General features: G+C 34.7%; 1 protein-coding gene across 1 annotated transcript in view; it reads left to right on the top strand.

Annotated features, from left to right (window-relative positions):
* The window catches only part of PRTG (protogenin), a 129,001-nt gene extending 120,121 nt beyond the window's left edge, over positions 1-8,880 (top strand). The window contains exons 16-20 of the mRNA XM_004687527.1: positions 2,253-2,435; positions 3,662-3,782; positions 5,025-5,190; positions 7,314-7,418; positions 8,473-8,880. Of these exons, the coding sequence (XP_004687584.1) occupies positions 2,253-2,435; positions 3,662-3,782; positions 5,025-5,190; positions 7,314-7,418; positions 8,473-8,880 (983 nt within the window). The remainder of the gene's footprint in view (positions 1-2,252; positions 2,436-3,661; positions 3,783-5,024; positions 5,191-7,313; positions 7,419-8,472) is intronic.
* The last annotated feature ends 8,919 nt before the right edge of the window (positions 8,881-17,799 follow it).

Consider the following 17,799-nt stretch of genomic DNA (forward strand, 5'->3'; position numbering starts at 1 on the left):
AAAAGACCTATACAAAGAAAATTACAAAACACTGTTAAAAGAAATAAAAGAAGACACCATGAAATGGAAAGACATCCCCTGCTCATGGATTGGGAGAATTAACATCATCAAAATGGCCATCCTGCCAAAAGCAATATACAGATTTAATGCCATCCCAATAAAAATCTCAAGGACATTCTTCAAAGAAATAGAAAAAATATTGATGAGATTCATATGGAACAACAAAAGATCTCGAATAGCCAAAACCCTCATGTCTAAGAAAAAACAGAATGGAGTCATTACAATCCCAAACTTCAAGCTATACTACAAAGCTATAATAATCAAAACTGCATGGTACTGGAACAAGAACAGACATACAGACCAGTGAATTCGATTTAAACCCACGGGTTTATGGACAGCTAATTTTTGACAAAGGAGCAAAGAAGACACAATGGAACAAAGAAAGTTTGTTCAGCAAATGGTGCTGGGAAAACTGGGAAGCTACATGCAAAAAAATGAAACTAGATCACTACCTCACTCAATACACAAAAATCAACTCTAAGTAGATTAAAGACCTAGACATAATAACGTAAACCATAAAATACCGGAAGCAAAGATAGGCCAAGCGCTACACAGCATACACTTCAGCGACATCTTTCAAGATAGAGCACCCAATGCCACAATAGTGAAGGCAAGGATAAATACATGGGACTACGTCAAGTTAAAGAGCTTCTGTACAGCAAAAGAGACATTACAAAAAACAGACAGACAGCCCACTGACTGGGAAAAAAATTTCTCACACAAAACTAGTGATAAAGGATTGATCACAAAAATATATGGAGAACTGACGAAACTCAACAAAAATAAACAACCCCATCAAAAAATGGGCAGAAGAGCTAAAAAGACACTTCTCCAAAGAGGAAATGCACATGGCCAACAAGCATATGAAAAAATATTCAACATCACTGGTAATAAGGGAGGTGCAGATTAAAACCACAGTGAGATACCACCTCATTCCAGTGAGAATGGCACATCTTCAAACAACTTGCAACAACAAATGTTGGCAAGGATATGGGGAAAAAGGAACTCTCCTGCACTGCTGGTGGGAATGCAAACTAGTACAACCACTGTGGAAAACTGTTTGGAGGTTCCTCAAACTGCTTAATATGGAGCTTTTCTAGGACCCAGCAATCCCACTCCTAGGTATCTACCCAAAAGACACAAAAACACTGATTCAAAAAGATACCTGCATCCCCATGTTTATTGCTGCTTTATTTATAATTGGAAAGACATGGAAGCAGCCCAAATGCCCAAAAGTAGATGACTGGATTAAAAAGATGTGGTGCATATACACAATGGAATATTACTCAGCAACCAAAAAAAAAGAAACACATGTCTTTTGCAGCAACTTGGATGGAGCTGGAAAAGATCATGCTTAGTGAGATAAGCCAGAAAGAAAAAGAAAAATACCGGATGGTTTCGCTCATAGCAGCAGTATAATGGACCAGGTGAGAAAAATCATAAGAATAATGAACCATATACCAGAGACATTTTGTGGGAGGAAGGGAAGTGCACGGGACTATGGTGATGACACATGGGTGACTTGGTGATGGGAAACCCATGGGGATTACAACTGATGAAAAATAAATGTACAAAATGATGTAAAAATAAACTATTATATAAAAAAATAGTGGTGTTTCCCATTTAAGAAGTAAGAACAAGATCACCTGTTATAATGATTACCATACTGGTTTAACATTTCTGAAGGAAAAATAGACTCACATTGTATTTTTCAACATAGAATTTTTGAACCTGGATTCATTGTACCGTTTTCTCTCTACTTTGTTTTCAAATATTCTGTAATAAAATGTTGTTAATGATTTTGTATGCATACCAATAGAAAGAATAATATATATATGCATATACACATATATATTTTTATATATTCAAACAAAAATGTCTGCTACTTCTAAGAAATACTCCAAAAACAAAATTACGTAGTTGGATTCTGAAATGTGTGCTTAATACAATACTAAGTGAAGTAAAAATACATGTAGTAAATATATATTCACACATATATTTGAGCATGTGTATACAGATATACCAAAATGTTAATAGAGATTGTCATTTTGTATTTATTTTCCAGATTTATACATTGAACATGTATTAATTTTATATCAGAGAAAGTATTTTTATAATTAAGGACCATGATTATATGATTGAAAGAATAAAAGTTAAATGTTTGCTTATTTTGTAATTGGTTTTTTTTATAGGGGCAATAACTATGGCTCTGCTAGAAAACCTGGTGGCAGGAAATGTGTACATTGTGAAGATATCTGCATCCAATGAAGTGGGAGAAGGACCTTTCTCAAATTCTGTGGAGCTGGCAGTCCTTCCAAAAGAAAATTCTGAATCAAATCAGAGACCTAAGCGGTTAGATTCTGCTGATGCCAAAGGTCTGTATGCTGCTAATTCACTAATTTTTCTTAAGAAAGCCCAGATATCCCTTTCACCTCCCAATATTTTTTTCTGTGCCTACCATGGCCATTTCCCAAAGCATGCATTCAGTTCCTTGGTTTGTTGCTGGTTTGGTTCTGATGTTATGAACCTGCAAGGCCCTTCTCTGTACCCCTAGAGGGAAGCAAATCTACCTGAAAATTAATTGTAGTTTTCAGACTATGTCCAGTTATTACTTTTTATGAGCTGTGCAACCACCAAAACACACTAACCACAACAGCAGTGAACTGAGGGGAGGAGACTTCCTGGGAGGTTTCGTGGGTATAAACATCAGTGGTAGCTGTGGTATTCAAGCTAAGAAGAGCCTGGCTTTCATTAAGAATTTTCACATCACACATACACTTACACTCAGATTTTTCAGAGAGAAAGTTGTTCCACTCCAGAAAACAACTGGAAAACTGTCATACTTAGTTCACTAAGAGAAACTGTCCTATTCTGAAGGAAACCAAGGGGCCCTCTGTGGTACATAACTAGACATTTCCTCCTTTCTGGAGGAGTAGACCTGTGGTCAAGGAGGGTATACAAACATTAAATAGAGGAATATCTAAGTGAACTCAGGATAGGATTATGGGTTCATAGCCCCTATGTGGGTAATTATACAGTGATCTCTGGTGTGTATGAAGGGTAGAAGGAGTCCTGGCAGGGAAAACTGAGAGTAAGATTCATACTCAATTCTCAAATATTTAGTTACTCAAAGTATCTAGGGACCAGCAGCATGAGAAAGCTTGTTAAACATGCAAAATCACCGAACCCACTCTGGTGAATTAGATTCTGCATTTTAACATATCCCCTAGAGACTTATATACACATTAAGGTTTGAGAAGCAAATGTAGGTAAGTAAATGAAAAACTAATCTCCCATACACAGATACGTTTTTAGAGTAATAAAATGAAAACTACCCTTTGGTCGCATCAAAGAACATTGACGCTTGATGCCTTTTAGCACTGTAAAACTGATATTCACATTTGATGTGAGACCACATTTAAATTCTTCAGTATTGGAAGATAAAGTCATCTTTGAGATCACTGACAAAAAAAAGTAAAATGTGTCTTTTCTGTAAGATATTGAAAAGGTCAAATGTTTTCCTGTGTGAAGAATATATGGAATAGAAAATATCTGGAATCATTTATTTTTCTTATTGATTCTGATGTGTTTCATCTTCTAGTTTATTCAGGCTACTACCATCTTGACCAGAAATCAATGACTGGCATTGCTGTTGGTGTCGGCATAGCTTTGACATGCATCCTCATCTGTGTTCTCATCTTGATATACCGAAGTAAAGCCAGGTATGTTGCTATTGATAAAGATTGATAAGTAGTTAAAATTAAGGTATAGTAACCACAAGGAGCAAACTGAAATCAATTTTAGAGTAACTTTTAAATAGTGACAACCTTTAGTGTAACTGGGATTTTCCACTTCAAAATAAATAGTTGTCAATTGATTTAACAGCTATAGAGTTGTGTTCATTTTGGAAAGGAATTGTTTTTCTTGTTATTTGAGAAAATTAGTGTTTCATTAAAATCCTCTTTAAATCAGGCAAAGTATAATTTGGTTTTATTTTTTAAAATGACACACTTAATGGGATATATCTACAGATTTTTAAGGATTCCTTACTGCTTAGGGTATTTTCATATTTAAGTGTCCTGAGTCACTGAGAAACCACCCTCCCTCTCCCCCACCATCACAATGGGACATATGGTTGGAATTGTCCATACATGAGTTAAAACAAATGTATTAACTAGGTAATGGTCATCTGTAAAGTCTGTTATGCAGTCTCATCTCTACTTTGAGTAGTTATATTAACAACATTACATGAACTTGTCTGTTTCTAATCTTTTATATTTTGGCTTTTGCTTTCATTTATTTTCTTCATGTTCTCAAAGCCAAATGTGTATCACTTTTAGGTAATCCACATCACTCAGCTCCTTCCAATTGCATTGGTTATTCAGCTTACTCTATATGTGTTTGGTACTTGTGCATAAAAATACACTCACAAAACTTCACAATGAAAGAGTTATTGTAACATCTTTTTTTATATTGAACTATTTTAGTTTTCTTATTTTCAGAACTTTAAAAATAAAATTAGGAATTATTTTAATGATGTATAAATCTTACAGATGTGGTACTTTAAATTATCCTTTGTTAATTGTCAAGTGAATTGTTATATTAGTGTGAAAATATGCATATCTAAAGAACATGTAAGTAAAAAAATTATTTTTGTATAAATTATAATCAACAATAATGAATAATAGTATTTTGTAAATATTAAAGTTTTATTATGTTTATAAAAATAATTTTAATTTAAAATAAGCAGATATTGAGGCAAAAAGAAATAAAAAAGCTTCCTCAGATCATAAAAGTTAGAATCAATGATTGGAGTTAAAATCTAATACTCAATTACCAAAGATAATTTGAGAAATGGATATTAAAGAGAACCCCATTGTTTGCAAAATTGTGATTATGGGGTAAGTTGGTACATTTGCCTGTATCTTTGAAATTAGATGTTTCCTTTTCTTGTACTATTTCAGGAAATCATCTGCTTCCAAGATAGCACAAAATGGAGCTCAACAGTTATCTCGTACCAGTACCTCCCTAGCCAGTGGAAATGAAGTAGGAAAGAACCTGGAAGGAGCTGTAGAAAATGAAGAATCCTTAATGCCAATGATAATGCCAAACAACTTTATTGATGCTAAGGTATTCTAAGCTGAGAGATTACTTGCTGTGTCATTCTTCCATTCATCTGCCCTTTGTGTGCAGAATTTACTTATCAAAAAATTATATGTTGAATATTTTATATCCCTGCTCCATTTAGTGAAGCATTAAACAATTTCACTGAGATTCTTCTTCATGTGAAATATTTGAAGAGGAAGAAATAGGGGTAGATAAAGGATAAATGGATAAACAAAGAGATATAGAAAAGAAGATAAGATAGCATAAATTCAAGTAGATGGCATTGTAATATGTCTTAAATAAGCAACCTTTGGCATAATTTGGACTGCTCTATTTACTAAATGGACAATTTTTAAAAAATTTTTTTAAAGGTTGCATTTTTTCTTTTTTTTTTTCTTTGTTTTTTAAAGATTTATGTATGCCTACAGAACTGGAATACAAGCCAGAGGCAGTGAGAGAAGGCAGTGAGAAGATTCACCACAGACAAGAGTGGGGAGCAGTGGGCGGGTCAGAAGAGGTCTGCCACACCATGTGGATTACCTTCCCCAGGGGTGGAACTTGCACTGAAGCACTGTGGCTAGTTTGCAGTGCTGTGCTCTAACCTGTTGCACCACCAGGGAGGGCCATGACAGTTTTTTATTAATCCAGTTTACACTTAATTTGGTTGATTTTTAAAAGTGAATTAAGCATCATTACATACCAGGTGTGAGTGACTTTTTTGAAAAATATAGAGCATCTCAAGAGATATTTAAAGAGCCTTTCCTTTATGGGCTGAGAAAGCTTAATATAATAAAGAGATGTCATTGAACTATGCTCCCTTACATTCTTTCCATGGTATGTAATAATAGTACAAAGGTAAGCATTATGTCTACCAACTGAAAATTTTTACATTGCAGCATTAGATAATGTTCATTATAGCAGTTCTCAAAACCAATGCACTATATAAATCAGGTGTCAGGAAACTACAGCCAGGCCAACAACCCCTTTTTGTAGTGTCACTACCTGAACTAAGAATGTTTTTTACATCTGAAAAGATAGTTTTAAAAGAAAAGGGAAAAGGAGGAAATACCATACTGGCTTTATATAGTCTGCAAAGCCTAACATTTTTACAATCTGGCCTTTACAGAAAAACACTGTCAGATTCCATCATGAGTTATTTTTCTCCCACCCTTCCCTAATATTTAGAAGAGCAAAAAAAAAAAAAACAAAATTCTAGACAATTTTGATATTAAATTTTATGCAATTATATTAATAGAAACAATCTCTTATATTTAGCCTAATATCATAAATATATATTTTAGGAGTACATAGCAATTCTGGAGTACATAGCAATGAATTGATTTTTGCTCTTCCTGTTGTCTTTTTTGCTGCAACTTAATTTAGCTTTTTAATTTTTTAATAAAATTTTTAATAAAATTTTACTTATTCCAAATTAATCTAAAATATTAGAATCTAACCCCTTCAGTCAATCATGTAAAATGCTAAAATACACTATTATTCTATTCTACTATAACTAACTTGAAACTGAACTTGAGAAAGGATAGGGAGAAGTGGTATGGGAGAAAGATCAGGGAAAAAAAATCCAATGTGAAAAGAAGCAGAGCAGAATGCGTTCAGAATTGCAGGAAAGAAACCAATTTGAAGGTCAGATCTCTCAGTTCCTTTGGGTCAGCCTAAGAGTTGATCTCCCATCTATTTAATATATTTTGTTGAATGTGGTTGGGGCTTTTTTCCAGTAGCTTTTTAAAAAATTCAAATTTGTGGAAAGGTTGAAAGAATAATATAATGAATGCACAGTAATTGTAAATCTTGTATCCTATTTCTATGTCTCTACTTTTGCTTACTATTCCATTTAAAAATAAGTATTAGAATAATTTTATATATATATCATAAATATATACAGACACTATACATACACACATACACGTATTTACTTATTTATCAATCCATTGCATCTGTCATCCCTTAAGAATAAATTTAACTGTTCATTTTTGATCACTTCAAATACTTGAATTTTTTGGTGTGCTATGTATATAAAAAAAATAGTGATATCTTATCATTTTTTCTTTTAACATGTAAAAGGTTATATATATTATTTGTGAGAAATAGAAAGCTAACATATTTACATTTCCCCTTTTTATTTCCAGGGAGGAACTGACCTGATAATAAATAGCTATGGTCCTATAATTAAAAAAAACTCTAAGAAAAAATGGCTTTTTTTCCAAGATTCTAAGAAGATAAAAATTGAACAGGTAAACCACCTAAATGAGAAAAAATCCTGGCAACCCATGGTGTATAAAAAGATAAACAGAAGCAAATATTAGTTAATGTATTATTTTAATTTCTGTATTCTTTCTTGAGATACTTTTATTAATATGGGTTGTGATTCTGTAGAAAGCCAAGGTGTAAAATGTCAGTGAAGTGACAGTGGAAATAGTAATCTGAATTATGGTATTCAGTGGGGAAGGAGTGGCAGTGGAGAAAGAGATGGGGTAGGAGCATGCATCACAATCATGGAAGAGGCCTTTGACTCTTCATTTGTTGAAAGTGACTCCATGACTCCCACTAGTTATTGGGAAACCACTGACCTAGACAATCCCTCATGGTCATGACCTTTCTTTCACCAATGTACCTGAATTCTTTGCTATCTCAGAAGGCAGCAGTTCCTCAAAAAGTCTCCTTGTTTCTTTCAGTGTCATTATCTCGTAACAATGACACTGAAAAAGTCTACTCCTGGCTAGGGCCACTGTCTGTGTGAAATTTCTGTGGTCTCCCATTTCTTGGTGGGCTTTCTCTTATCCAATTTTCTCCAACATCTCAAAGATGACACATTAAGTTAATTGGTTTCTGATTGCCCACTATGACTGTGTGTATGTGTGTGTGAGAGAGAGAGAAATGCGAGAGGAGCACAGGTGCCCATCCTGCAGTGTGAAGTGGAAGGGTGTCCTGTCCTAGGTGTTTCTTCTTTGCACCCTGAGCTGGCAGGATAGGCTCTGGCCACTCTAGACCCTATCTTGAAATAAGTGAGTTGGAAAGTAGATGAACACAAATAGTTGTTTAATAATAGAAGGATTTTGTGCCTATTTAGAAGTTTACTGATGTGATTGTAAACAGAAATAATACTGCAGGAACTTAATTTGTATTAGCCTACAGCACGAATTAATTTCCATATACATTGTTTCACGTAAGATCTCAGTTTCAAGAACTTACCTAAGACTTACTGTATATTGAGTTTGTAAGAATAGATTTATCATCTTCCAAGAGCATTCTATCATCTCTGACAATGTTTTATGTATTTTTGCCTAGCCTCAAAGAAGATTTACTCAAGCAGTCTGCTTTTACCAACCAGGCACTACTGTATTAATCAGTGATGAAGAGTCCCCCAGCTCTCCAGGCCAGACAGCTAGCTTCTCAAGACCCTTTGGTGTTGTAGCTGATACTGAGCATTCAGCAAATAGCGAAGGCAGCCATGAAACTGGGGATTCTGGAAGATTTTCCCAGGAGTCCAATGATGAAATACACCTGGCCTCAGTTATAAGTACAACACCCCTGACCTCCAATTCCTTCGCTGGCAGTGAGTCAGGGGGGGATCCCTCAGAGAGGAAATGTGAAGAACCTGCATTGCCATTGGATGCTGAGCAAACTACATCCCCTTCTGCTGTGCAACCACCATCTGCCGTCCTCTGCTATGACAAAAGTGATTTTCCAATCTAGTCAGCCATATTCAGGTATTCTCACCTGTAAATCTGTTCGAAGGACAATGAACAGGGAGCCAAAGCCTTTTGTGAAAATCTATATGTCTTATTGGGTATTGCAGCTTTTTTTGAATGTGTTTTTTATTTTTAAACTCACATATTTTGAATGTTTCTTTGTCAGCAATGTGAAAAGACAGTCAAGATATTTGACTGGATTAAAAAATATTATCACTGGAGCAAAGGGAAGACTTTTGAAAGTCCCTTTGCTGACTATCTACCTCAGTTTGCCAAATGGCAAACTCAGAAGACAACTTTATTACCTCACTTGTGATAGTTTATCTCAGCTATATAATCAATGATACTTCCTAGTAGCATTTTGTTTTCATTGCTGTATGTGTAATGTGTGTGAGTGAAGGAGCAAAGGTGGATGAGTAAGAATGTTTATCTGAAGCTCTGATTTTTTAAGAAATTGTGATGTCTGCATGGTTTGGGTCGTTTAACATCTCTGGCTGTGAAGATTGCTAGACCAAGGAGAAGGAGAAAAGTGGGACTATTGATGATAATACATAGCCAAAACAAAAAGAGTTACCATTTAAGAACAGAACTACTCAGTAGCACGTGGGAAATACTATCACTTAAGAGCCCTTTGTGTTTTAGGCCTTAGAGCCTGAGTGCTTGATCTGCTGTGTCCCAAACATTAACCTGCTAGAACAGTGCCTTTCCCTTTCCCTGACAGTTGGCCAAAGGCTGCACTGTCTAGTTTGCAAAGTATCCTTAGTATTTCCAGTACTAGTTGCAAGACTCTGTGCAAAAAAATCAGATTTTTAAAAACAGTGGGTATGATTGTATTTTTTTAATCCCAGTTTGGCTTAAAGGAATGAAGAAGTTTCATGAACTATTAGGAATGAAGAAAATGCAACAGTAGACAGTAAAATGAACTTGAGGTTATCATTGTAACAGTGCCTTCCAAATTATGAAATTCTTTGCCTTATACCTTTTGAATATTCATGAAGTGTTTAGGACACGAATACAGAAAGTTGCCTTAAGAGTTTCTTGGAATTTACCAAAAACTGATTTGATATATAGAATCAAAATAGCATTTTGGTTTCTTTTAATGCAGGTTTTGTTTAGGGACAAGTAGTCAGAGCCATACCAACTTACTTGTATTTTCTTGAATTCTTAAGAGAATTTGGTACTTTCTATCTAACCTTCCTTCAGTGTCAATACTGTGAATGAGGAATGCTAATTCCAGGAGTAAGTTAATCCTCTTGCTCTTTTGAAGCCATTATGCTCTTTACTCAGTCACAGAAAACAAGCTTTCTGTTGTCATGAGACACTTACTTACTAGGTTCCCAGTAGTGGGAGAAGATGAAAAGTTAAATATATGATGCCTAGAGAGGGCCCCGTACCATTGTAAAAGTGTTTTTTCAAATTACCTGGAAATGATTTTAGGAGTCATTTTAAAAGGAATCTTAATGGGCTTCCCCCTTTTGTTTATAGTAGGTGTCATATTAAATGGTGTTCTCAAATCAAAGGAATATTGCTGCAGAATAGTCCCACCTCCATTGTCTCCTAATTCAATATCAGGTGACAGAACTGTTTTAATTGTTTTTTTAACCTGTCATTTTGTGCCAAACTGAGTTTGTTCAGAAGCAGACCAACAGTAAGTGCCAGTAACCACTCTGAGCAAAATTCAAAGCCCCCCTCATTTAGTTGTGTAAGTGGGCTTTATGGCAAAACCAAAAAAGCAGAGCTTTAGGTGAACAATCTGAGGCAAGGAAAAATGCTGCTTCTGCCTTTATAGCTCCTGTTTTATACTACCTCCTTTTTAAAGTTATTCTAGTATTATTTTTTTTCCTGTACTCAGGGAACATTTCGTTACTTTTGAGCTGCCTCATGGAAACATGGGCAAATTGACAGGGTATGGCGTTTTTTGGTTTGTTTATGTAGAAGTAAGCGGGGCCAACTTTTATTAGTATCTAAAATTAAGAAACACAACAGTTCATTTTATTTCTTAAACTTTTCTTAAAAGCAGATTCTGAAGCTGAAACATCATCCATCCTGGTTATGGAAGATATTTCTAGAACTGAATGAATGTGAATTGTTTTTAAAGCTTAAAAAAATGATCTGAAGTCCTTGAACTTAGTGTTTTGTTTGGTTTGTCTTGATAAGTAGGCCCATAGTTATTGTAGATCTTTAGGCTATAACTACTTGCTAATTATTTACCAGTACATTTATTACCTTTCACCTCTTCATTTTGTTCTTATACAAATTTTTTCATAATAATTCTGCTACCAAAGAATTTTTAGTAGAAGTAAAAACTTGACTATACTTCCAAACTCAAATTGAATTAACTATAAACAACTATAGTTATGAAGCTTATACAAGTAGTTACTAACCCAAAACAGTAGGGTTTATATTGATTGTTGTAGTTAAATAGACTAGTAATTTTAACTACCTTATTGTTACCAGAGCATTTAAAGTAAGATCTTTACCAGCAGGTAGTTCCAAAGAATTTCAAATCTAATATTTTTGTTCAGCAAGTAAGTCTTCAACTATACAGTGTTAAAGTGTTTTTAAATTGTTGAAACTACTTGTTGCATAGAAAGAAAAAACCTTCTTACCAAAGATAACTATTTTGGTCTCAATTAATAAGATAACCAGCAAAGACTTTTTACTTGGCCAAAGCAAGCTTCTCTGAAGTTTTAAGTATGAAATAATAACTAAAATGTGAAGGTTCTCACTTAGTTCTCATAGTAGAGTTACCTCATGCTTTTTTCACTCGAAGGGGCTAATATGCAAATGGTAACTATTTTCTTTCCCAGAGACATACTTGCTGTAAGTACTGATAGATGCATGTCATTTTTATGTCAAATATTCTACAAGATACTGCTCATCAGTATTTTCATACCAAAGACCATTAAAATATATAGAGTAGCCTGTAAGTAAAGATGAGCAGATTTGAAATAAATTTATTTAGAGGCTGATAGAAAATCTAGCTTTAGTAACAAAAGATATCAAAGGGCTAAGTTTACATAATTAAGAGCAATACAAGTATATTGGTATTTATCAGTGTTTTTGTGCAAGTACTTTTTATCAGCAAATTTTAAAAAACCAAAGATATTTAAAGTTACCTCTGCATATAGGCAAATTTAGTTGTACATTAAACTGTTGTTTACTGTTTTTATGTCAACCAAACATGTTTCTCCAGAGCCCAGTCTATATACAAATAGCATACGTAGGAACTTTCCATTAGATTTGCTGATTCAGCCACAGGATGTTTTTGCCAAATGATGTGATACTTTCCTAAGCACCTTGAGTGTGAGATGTCAACAGAAATATCAGCAGACTTTTCCATTGCAAAGCATTATGGCAATCCCTGAATTAGCCTTTATGTCTTCTTCCTACTTAAAGCATTACCGAGTTAACTCAGAATTCTTGAGGCAAAGGCTTTTCCCCTTTGGGGAGCAATGAAACTGTGACAGGCAAACAGAGCCTATCATTATTTAGGTGCACTACCTTGATAGAAGTGTTTTTTAAAGTTGTCTATAACCTAAAATATTCCATTCTGTCATGGAATCTTATGCATTTCAAACTTCACTCAAATCTTTTGTGGATTACCTATGTCATGAAACAAAATCCGTTTATGAATTCTGAAGTTTTATATTTTCATTAGCCTGAAAATAAGGATACAACTTTATCTATGAAGTGACTTTTAAAACCAGTTTGGTACACCAAGAAAATTAGATCATCAGTGAAATGCCTTTTATTTGCCTTTGCTTCAAACAAGAGCAGTGCCAACATTGGGAACAATGACAGAGCCTTGACTTTGATAAGGATTGCTGCCAGAAAACTGCTTGTGGTTGACAACTCAGGATCATTATTCAAGTCAATATGAAGACATCTTTGGAAACAATTCAGAGTGTCACAGAAAGATGGAATTGAAATTATCTTTTTTTTTAATGCAAGAATATCTGGATGTGCTTCCAAGTTCAGCAGTAGCTGTTATGATTCACATGAACATTTACATTGCATTGAATGTAAAATTTGAATGCTGAATGTAACAAGTCAAGTTCCAGCTATATCAGGAGAGTCATGATCTTTCTAAGACTAAACCTGTATTTTTTATACTTTGTCCCTGACATTTTTTCACATGGGTCTCTAGTAAAATTGCTTTGATTTATTTAATAGTCAATTTGTTGTCTGTGGGCAGAGGCAGGATGGTTCTGGAGATCACCATATGCAACCAGTTGTGTAATTGTGAATTTTATTGATGAACATATTGAAGAACATATACATAGACTTTGGTGTTAAATTGATTTATGCTCAGGACTTTAGATCATAGGCTAATGCAGTGTATGTGTTTACAGGCTTTAATCTTATCAGGTAGTTTCCCTTTTAATACCTTTAAAGGTGTTTTAAGATTAACATAACAGTCTTGCATTTATACTGGACAGATTGTTTTTTTTTTTTTTTTTTGTCATTGTCATACAAGATAGCTACAATTTTAGTAGCCAAAACAATACACCTTTATTATCTTACAGTTCTGTGGTTCCAAAACTATCCATAGGTCTTACTGATTAAAAAGTTGTTAGCAGGGCTGAGTTCCTTCTAGAAGCTCTAGGAAAGATCTTTTCATTGTCTTTTCCAGGTGTAGAAGTAGTGGATTCCATCTTCCCCTCTTCACAGTCAGCTATGTAGCATCTCTGATTCTTCTTCCTTTATCCTGTTTCTTTTTCAGAACTTAAGAGGGAAAAAAGGTTCTTCAATTTTAAGGATTTGAACAATTAGGTTGAGCCCATCTAGATAATCCAAGAATGATCTCCCCGTCTCAAAATTCTTAATTACATCTACAAAATCCCTTTTGCCAAGTATGATGATAAAAAAGGGATTTGGTCATGGATTTCTCTGGTCAACCATTATTTTTCTATCTCAGATACATTATTTCTGTATTGTTCTGACCCCATCAAATGTATATAGCATTACTGAGGTGGAAGTCTGAGGTTATTTATTGGAGTATCTCATTTGCCCCTTAAGTAATCTTGAGAATTTTAAAGCCATAAAGATCTTGCATGTACCTGTCAAAAGTCTAAATTAAGCTTTGTCTTTATATCATTTGCACATTTCAGCTTTAAACTTTCTGAATATGCTTTGTAACTTCTTAGTTCTGTGGTTTAACAAAGTTTCCTAAATATTTGTTCCTAACTGGAAATTTTTGAAAACAAAATTCTAGGTGAACTTTCTACTTTTCTCTTAAGCAGTTATGCTAGAGTTGGGTTAAGGAAAGGCCTCCAAATAGGGACTCATACTAAATGAGTATGACCATGGTCAAGTTCATTCTTTATTTTCTCTTTTAAAAGCAAATTTGTAACATGCACCCATTCTGCCTTTTAAATCTAGTTTATTTCTTCAGCTTCAAAAGCCTCTTACCTGTTTGGTTTTCAATTTGGGAATCAGTAGATTTTTCACCAACCTCAAAGTCTCCACTTAGCCTTATTGGAAAATAAATTTAGGAAATTTAATCTTTACTTGTCATACTTTGATTTCACTTGCCTCTTTTCCTGGAAAGATTTGGCTTCTACATTTTTAGGTTATTCTAATTCTTGGATCATTTCAAGTCAAGTTTTCAGTTTTGAAGAATAATTCCGAATTCTTAGTTTTCAGCACTTTTTCTATTAAAGATAAAGCTATCTTTATCCATGGCTGGAGACCCTGAGTGGAGATGGGTGATTATCCTCCTGCTGCTTCTGACTCCAGTCTCCAGGCAGGGTTAATGCCATTTCCTCAGCGATGTGTAACCTGCCACAAACAAGCTTCTTCCCTGCTAACTGCTTCATTCTGAAGAGTAAGTATTATCCCCATTTTAGAGATTGGGAAACTAAGGTTTAAAATGTCTAACTTGGTACAGATTACCGCTGGTAAATGATTTACCCAAATTAGTCCAACCCAATGATAGCAGTATTTCTCCTGTATTATTTTGAGCTAAGAAATGAGAAAATTTTTGTAGCCCCTGTTTCTAAGTAAGGATTTAACTGGACAAAGTCATGTATATAACCAGCCATCCTTTGCTCGATCTGAGGAATCAGTAATTTTTAGATTAATACAAGCTAATCACATTCATTCAGGAGGGAGCAAAGTTGAGGGAAAGCGATAGTAGAAAAGAATAAATAGAAGGTTAATTCACGGAGCACCTAATGGTCCTTGACCATTTTGAAAATTTTGTTTGAGAGGGAAATTCCTAATGTGTTTCTATTCCTTCTCTCTCTATGAAATGAGAAAAATTTGCCATGCAGAATGAAGCAGTCATACTTTGAAAACTTAAAAGAAAATTTGATTGTAAATAATTATAATCTGAATGTCATTTCCATAAGACTGAAATGTCTTAACTTTTTTGCCTTATAGGCAGTCTTTACGATTACATTTTGATTGTGATAAAATGAAAAATGTTTGCATTTCCTGTGCATGCATGCACCAAAAATCTTATAGAAGAAAGTAATTGCTGAAAGATATAAACTGCAATTTAAACACATATCTGTAATGGGGTAAATCTTTAAGGAAATGGGAATTTGCCATACTTTGAAAATACTAAACATGAAATCATCTTACCTCAATTTAAATCATTCATTTTTTTAGTGTGTGATAGTCACATACTATTTTGGCTTCTAAAGATTTAAGGAGAGAGTCGAAAATCCTCAGAGGAGCATAGTAGGGGAGAAGAATAGTGTATATTATAATCCTTTTTCAAATCTATTTTATTTAAATTATGGATCATTTTAACATTTCTTCAAACTACTTATAATGAATTTGATATAGAGCAAAACCTACTGGCATCTAATTTTAGTTCACTTCAAGTCTGCAGTTAGGGTTTATTGGTAAAAATTATGACCTTTTTTTTTTATTACAAAGGAAATCTGTCTCCTAACTTTTTCTTGCACTGCATTCAGTATCACCCTTAATATAATCCACGACATCCTGAACACCTTTGCACATTTACTCAAGTTTATATCTTGTAAGTAATTTATATAAAGTTACAGCCTAACTTGAAAACTTTGTACTTAAAAAATAATTGCTACAGAGCTTATTTTCATACAGAACTGCCTTTGAAAATAATGAGAATGTGAATTTTTTCACCTTAAAATATTCCTGTGATCCTATGGTGGATACCTTTTTTTGTTTGCAAATGAAAATAAATGCAATTGACTAACTTTTTAAGCCTTTTATAGGAAATTGCAAAGCCTGAATACATGCACATTGCCTTAGTCTATCAGTAAAGGACATATATTAAGTAAGTTTGTCTCTTTGTTGCTGTTTTTAGACAAAATGTTATGTCTGTGTGTGATTTTTTCCTTTTTTTTAAAGATGTGAATTAAATGAAAGTGTGGGAGCCAGTAATATTATACTGTGGGTGTTCTGGATCCTTTCACTCCATATACCATTTTCTTGTAAGGGCAGCATTTGCAGACTCGCTAATGGACTCTAGAGCTGAGCTATATTAATTTTATACTTGACTCAGGGGATCAGCTTTTGAACTCCATTATGTGAAGAAAGAAATGTTTGCCTTGATTTTGAATGTACCTTTTTAATGTCTTCTTTAAACATATTTTGTTTAATAATGTGGGCTTGTTTTCTTTTTCTAGCATCATAGTAAATAATTGCCTAGTATATTTTCCTTCCCCAGGGCAGTTTATATACTACCCTACAGGTCATGCCAAAAATGAATAAAAATTTAAATGCCAAAATGTTTATGAAACTGCTGTCTAAATACTGATTGATTGCACAGTTTGAATAAAAATTTTCCTTAGTAAAAAAAGAAAAGAAAACCCTGTGTTACTTTTACTCTTCAATTTGTCTTTTGGGATATGGAGGAAGTAAACTTTCCAGGTAGAGGATGATGGCTTTGTACCCTGGGATTAGGTGACTATAGAGTTCACCCCAAAGAAGTAGTTCGAGGACACAGTTAAGGTGTCTAAGAATTGTTTTTATCTGGAATTTACTGATGAATAGTAGCATGGAAATAACAATTGTCTCATTCCAGTTGGTGATTGCTCACCTCAAGAAAACTAGCCCCAGGGACTGGGGAGGGTGGGGAGCAGAGAGAAAAAGCCCAGCTAAAAAGCACTGGGATTGCCCAGCTAGCAAAAGTTCTAATTCAGTTTAAAATTGTTTAATTTTACAGTTTAAAAAATGTTTCAGACGATTTTGAAAACCCTTCTGCTAAAAATATGTAGAAATAAAAGATAAAATGTTGCCTAGACAGATTTTTAAAAATAACTGAATTCTTAATTTTTAAAAAAAATCCAGATTTGGGGCCCTCCCTGGTAGTGCAATGGGTTAGGACACAGCACTGCAAGCCAGCCATAGCCGCTTCAGTGTAAGTTCGATCCCTAGCCCTGGAGGTGGCCCACATGGCGCAGCAGCCCTCTCCTGACCCACCTGCTGCTCCCCTCAGCAGTGTACTTCAGTCATTCTGCCTGTTCTACTCCCCACTCTGTCTCTGGTGAAGCCTTTCACCACCCCTGCACCTCTGGCCTGTACCCAATTCTGTATGCATAAATAAATCTTAAAAAAAAAATCTAGATTTTTTGCCCTCCCTGGTTGGTGCAACAGGTTAAAGCACAGTACTATGAAGCTATTTGCAGCCATTGCAGCACGAGTTCGATCCCCTGCCAGTGAGGTGACCCACACGGTGCAGCAGACCTTTCCTGTCTTGCCCACTGCTTCCCTCAGTAGTATATTTTGGTCAGTTTGTGTGTTCTGCTACCCATTCTGTCTCCCGTGAATCCTCGCATCCCCTGCACCTCTGGCTTGTTCTGAATGACCCAGTTACTTGAATGCATAAATCAATCTTTTTTTTTTTAAAGATTTTTTTATTTGTACAGAACTGGGGTACAGGCCAGAGATGTGGAGGGTGAGAGGATTCACCAGAGACAGAGTGGGG

Source organism: Condylura cristata, unplaced genomic scaffold, assembly GCF_000260355.1.
Source record: "Condylura cristata isolate star-nosed mole 26May11 unplaced genomic scaffold, ConCri1.0 scaffold00023, whole genome shotgun sequence".
NCBI lineage: Eukaryota > Metazoa > Chordata > Mammalia > Eulipotyphla > Talpidae > Condylura > Condylura cristata.